The following is a 5,182-nucleotide window of genomic DNA, read 5'->3' on the forward strand; positions in this document are numbered from 1 at the left end:
GTAATCCGTCACTTTATAGATCCTGAGCCTCATGGACAACTTTATCTTCCTCCACATGTAATTCTAATGATACTTAGATTCTCTACACAGCCAGATTCTTCCCACAACTAGATTCTCGGAAAAGCTGGTCAGAAAAAAGTTGAACCAAACATGCCCAATGTTTGGGCAAGCGGGTAGCAGAATGATGGCCTGGCCACCAGGGGCCAGCACAACATTCGCATTTCCGGGCCTTTTGCTTTCTCAGTGAGCCGGCCCAGTACAGGTCCCGTTTCCATAACGTTCCGGTTCCTGTCACGATCCACCAAAAGCAACCACGCGTCCCGAATGCTGCACCCACCCGGTCCCGCGTCCCTGCTTTTTCCCGTTCACGCACACACACGCGACCGAACCGCACAAACGCGCTCGGCGCTTCCCCACCCAAAAAGGAAAACCAACCACCACTCCCACCACCCTCCGCCTCCGCCTGCGCCACAGCTGCCGATTCGAAAGCCCTCGTCCTGACCCCTCGCAAAACCCTAGCTCCAACCACCATGAAGGGCAAGGCCAACGCCTCCAAGAAGGATGAGGCCAGGTACGATCTCCGCGCCTTGCGCTGCTCCTGTGGCGGAACGATGGTTCCTCTTTTCCTTGCGATGGCTGCACGGTGCTCTTGGTTAAGATTTTGTGCGGTTGCTGTTGCAGGCTCCGGGCCGGCGGCGGCGGCGCCGGAAAGCGCAAGAAGGCCGCCGCGAGCGGCAAGCCCAAGCGCCCTCCCTCCGCCTTCTTCGTCTTCATGTGAGTTCTGGCTGCGTCGGCGAGTCATTATACTCAGATCTCAGATCTCTAGATCTATTCTCCATTTTTGTTAAGAGTGTGGATCCCCCACCCTCCCACCCCCAATTATTGAGCGTACCGTGGCGTTTGTTTGCTTTTCAGGTCTGAATTCAGGCAGGAGTACCAGGCGCAGCACCCTGGCAACAAGAGCGTTGCGGCCGTGAGCCACTTTGCACTCTGTTCTCCCTTTATTTTTTTTCCATGTGCGTCTGCCGATGATGTCTTATTTTTTCGTGTTGGTGGATCAGGTGAGCAAGGCAGCAGGGGAAAAGTGGCGCTCTATGTCAGAGCAAGTGAGTAGATCTCTCGAATACCCAGATCGATTTTGTATTTCGTATTTAAGTTTATTTTTATATATATCGTTGTTTTTAGCTCGACGTGGGTGATTATGCACAATGTTGAGGTTTATTTGGTTGCATAGGTCTAGTATTACCTCTTGAAACAAGAAAATAAAGTAGAGTAGAGGTCCAGTTATAACTGAAGAGTCAAATTAAACGCTCATATTGGATTGTCAAACGGATAGCATATCTCTCAAAGCATACATACTCTTTTTTAGTGACTTATGTGTATGTTTGTTGCTCTGTAACAATCAATCATTAGGAGAAGCAACCCTATGTGGACCAAGCTGGGCAGAAGAAGCAGGACTATGAGAAGACTAAGGCAAATATTGAGAAGGTAATCTTGGATCTGTGGTGCATGCTGAACTGTGTAGTCTTCTTTAGTTCATTATGCCATAATTTGAGTATTTGATTTCCGTTAGGAGAGCACAAGCTCAAAGAAGGCTAAGACTGATGACGACGATGGCTCGAAGTCCGAGGTCGATGATGAGGATGGCGGTAGTGACGAGGTACAGAAAATTAATCCATTTTCTGGATAACATGTCTTCATTGCCAATGGTATTTGCCTATTTAGTGATTCTAACAAATAGTCGTTCTGTTTGATTTGCTGTCTGCAGGATAACGACGACGACGAGTAAATAGTATTTCCGCTGTTGTGAGGTAGCAAATCGATTGTTAGGTCCCCAATTAGCTCACTGGTTTGCTATCTTTAATGTTAAGTTGTTTGGAACAGGTGTTTATGAAGGGGATCTATTAGTTTCGTGAGGTTGTTAGTTTAGTGCATTAGCAAAGAAAAAGCCGAATGCTGCTAGCTATTATGTTGCTTTTCTTTTGCTAATCACTTGTGTCACAACTTTCTGTACCTGTTTCATTGACTAATCTAGTGACTAGTCAGTTATGGGTTTAATGTTTGGTTTTGGTTTTATATATTTCTTTGTTGCATTCTGTGCGGTCTACGGAAGTCATCTGTGCTGTATGAATGATGAATATCTGCTTGTGGCTCGTTTCAGTTTAGTGAGTTTTTGTTTTGTGACTCAGGTTAATTTACATGAGTTTGTTTGTGACTGTTAATTTGTGCGTTTATTGGTGCAGTTAGCTTTCTTATATATATGCATGGTGGAAATTCTGTTGATGATTTCTGAGATAACCAAGCTCACTTGTTTCATGATAAACTGCTGCAAATTTGTTGCCGTTTTCTGATATAATCAAATTCACTTGTTTTTTCATGAACTGCTGGAGATGAATCTATAGGCTACACTCGTTGCAACAGTTAGGTCCTATCTTCTCAAATAAGCGCTCTATATTTCTGGACTAAAGTTAATACCAAGTGCTGTGCATCTGGGGTTCTGGGCTCAATAAGCCCGGGTAACGTATCTTAGAACTTAAGTGTACAATCAAAGTAATAGAATTCTTATTGATGCTGCTGCTTTTTTACCCATACGGCGCATCTGTAGTGTTGTTTATATTCCATCCGTCTACAAAAATAAGGGGTCAAGGGATTTAAAATGTAGTGGGGTTGAGTATGAATTTTTTGCATGTATAATTTCATATCCTTTGAAGCCTAGTTTGGCCCAAGGTGTCGTTAAATTCCAACTTTTTGCCCGTCTGGAAGTCTGGTTTTGGACCCAGAATCATTGTAAATTATGGGCCTAGAATTATTACAGCCTGATTCCGAAAATACTATTTGGATGAGTTGGATCAACAATGGAATCTACAGGCGACAGGCAAGTAGCAACCAACTACACATATACCTTTCAAATATCAACGGGACGCTCCCTGTAGACAAACATATTTTTAGAGATCACCAGGACCGGGCAGAGTCTTCAATTAATTTTAGTTAAAAAATGGCTAGAAATAGAGTTGGATTCTAATCTGATCGGTAAAATTCAGCTCTTATTAGAGCATCTCCAAAAGCTCCCCAGAAGTCTCCCATAAATCTATTTTTTTGGGAAAAACACAAAAACATGTCTCCAACAGTTCCCCTAAAGCGCCCCCAACTTTTTCATAGCCCTTAAAACTCCCTCATTTGTAGCTACAAATGAGGGGTTTTTTGGGCTCCCCAGAAACAAACTGCTGCTTTAAGGGACCTGTTGGAGAAAGGATTAAAATTTACCCCCACTTATTGTTTAGATATCCCTTAAAACTGATTTTGAGGAGTCGTTTTATAGAGAGCTCTTGGAGATGCTCTTATCACTCCTAATTTAGATCTTCTAGTGTAAAATTTAGAGCTCATTACCACCTTTAGGACCAGGTCATAATCTCTTTATGACTCCACGCGAGAGAGGTTCCCTTCCCAATAGACGATGTGAGTATATGCCCCTTTTGCAAGGACGGCATCCCCATCGATGATATTGACACTTGGACAGGACGACAGTGAGGTATTTCTGCAAGCCCAATTGATGCTTTGATGTGGATTTTTTATGGCCTGTGCCTCGGTTTGAGCTTTGATGAACTTGTCGAGCACTGCTCTTACAAGTTACAACTGAAGTTTGGTCTGATCTTTTACTGTGCTGTATTTTGAGATCTGTGATTCAGGCAATACTCATTCTCAGCGCCCTGCGATTTCCACGGTTGAATTAGTTTGCCTTCCCGAACATGATGTTAGAAGAACGAGAAATAATTCTTTGCAAACTCGAATTCATGGACCAGTTGGAATGGTAATCGAATGGATGCATGTGTCGATGATTGTTATCTGCACTTGCACTTCATACTCATCAGATATTTGCATAGCTGGTTTTCCCACACCAAAGAGCGAGCTCACCGGTGGAAAATATTACTACTTCCGTTCTTAAATATTTGTCATCCGTTAGTTCATTTTCAAACTAAACCATGTCAAATAAAAAAACAAAGGAAGTATCATTGTACACTTGTGCACATTGAGGAGCTGTTTGGTTGGTTGATTTTCTTCAGTGATCGCTTCCCAATGCCATCCAATCTCATTACTGTATGTTTGGTTGGGCCATAACGTAATTAGTAGTGGAGGGATCGGATACGGTCTAGTGCAGCAGCGATACTATCCTCCCCCGCCATTATCAGTTTACGGACCTCGCTGTGGCTGGTAAACAAACAAAGTCAAATAATTTTCCCGCCGTAACAGATTACGCTGGCAGCCATTCCATTACCGTTACCGGATCACCCACTGAGCCAAACACCACCTGAATTGCAGATGGAATTCATTCCCAGGTGGCAAACAATACAACATTGCCGTAAAAAGTTGATGGAGGTTAGCAGGAACGGGCAACGTTTTAAGTTTCCTCCTTTAAAAGTACCTACGTTATATATTTATAGGACCTGGGCCATTTTTCGGAAGACTAAGTCATGTATTACAGAAAACAAAATCAAAATGCTTCCGTAGCATAGTGGTAGTGCGTTCGCTTCGTAAGCGAAAGGTCGCGAGTTCGATCCTCGCCGGGAGCTTTTTTATATTATTATTTCTTCAATTTTTGATTGATTAATGAAAAATGCTGTATTTGCCCAAAACGGGAAAAATGCTGCTTTTGACCAATTTCTTTTTACTAGAGTTCTATAATATCTCCATAAAAAATGTTGTATTTGTCCAATATCCTCGCCGGGAGTTTTTACTAGAGTTCTATAATATCTCCATAAAAAATGTTGTATTTGTCCAATATCCTCGCCGGGAGCTGAATTTTTATTTCTTTTATTTATTCTTTGATTGAGTGAAGTTATCCCGTGATACCCAAAACAAACATTATACTTCACGGGGAAAAAACTACTTTTGACCAATAACTGGAATTCCTTTTTAGGCCTAGTTTGGAACCTCATTTTTCAGAGATTTTTATTTTCTTAAAGAAAATTAGTTTATTTTCTTTTAAAAAAATATGAATCCCTTGAGAAAATATAGTTCTCAAACTAGAGGGTTTTGTAATATCTCTGAAGATAATGTTGTCTTTGTACGGTAGCTATCTTTTCTTTGCGTCTCTCATTATTTACTAAAATCATAATACCTCTTTCACATATAGCTTAATTCTCTCCTCTCGTTAATTCATTATTACCAATGTTCCAGAAATCTG

The 5,182-nt window shown here is 41.9% G+C and overlaps 1 protein-coding gene and 1 non-coding gene across 5 annotated transcripts; both read left to right on the forward strand.

Annotated features, from left to right (window-relative positions):
• Window positions 1–272: 272 nt before the first annotated feature.
• LOC542455 (high mobility group protein 3) lies at window positions 273–2,184 on the forward strand. 4 transcript variants are annotated; one of them, XM_008679571.3, is made up of 8 exons: window positions 273–571; window positions 682–774; window positions 916–973; window positions 1,062–1,106; window positions 1,414–1,488; window positions 1,574–1,660; window positions 1,769–1,811; window positions 1,885–2,184. In XM_008679571.3, exons 1-7 carry the CDS (start codon window positions 531–533, stop codon window positions 1,787–1,789), a joined length of 420 nt encoding a protein of 139 aa, XP_008677793.1. In that variant the 5' UTR covers window positions 273–530; the 3' UTR covers window positions 1,790–1,811; window positions 1,885–2,184. The 4 variants fall into 4 exon arrangements, with proteins under 4 accessions (XP_008677793.1, XP_035823022.1, XP_008677792.1 ...); XM_035967129.1 differs by having other exon boundaries at window positions 1,577–1,660; XM_008679570.3 differs by having other exon boundaries at window positions 1,769–2,184.
• A 2,312-nt stretch (window positions 2,185–4,496) lies between these two features.
• On the forward strand, window positions 4,497–4,568 carry TRNAT-CGU (transfer RNA threonine (anticodon CGU)). Its single transcript has one exon. It is a non-coding gene; the product is annotated as a tRNA-Thr (tRNA).
• The last annotated feature ends 614 nt before the right edge of the window (window positions 4,569–5,182 follow it).

This window comes from Zea mays, chromosome 4 (genome assembly GCF_902167145.1).
Source record: "Zea mays cultivar B73 chromosome 4, Zm-B73-REFERENCE-NAM-5.0, whole genome shotgun sequence".
NCBI lineage: Eukaryota > Viridiplantae > Streptophyta > Magnoliopsida > Poales > Poaceae > Zea > Zea mays.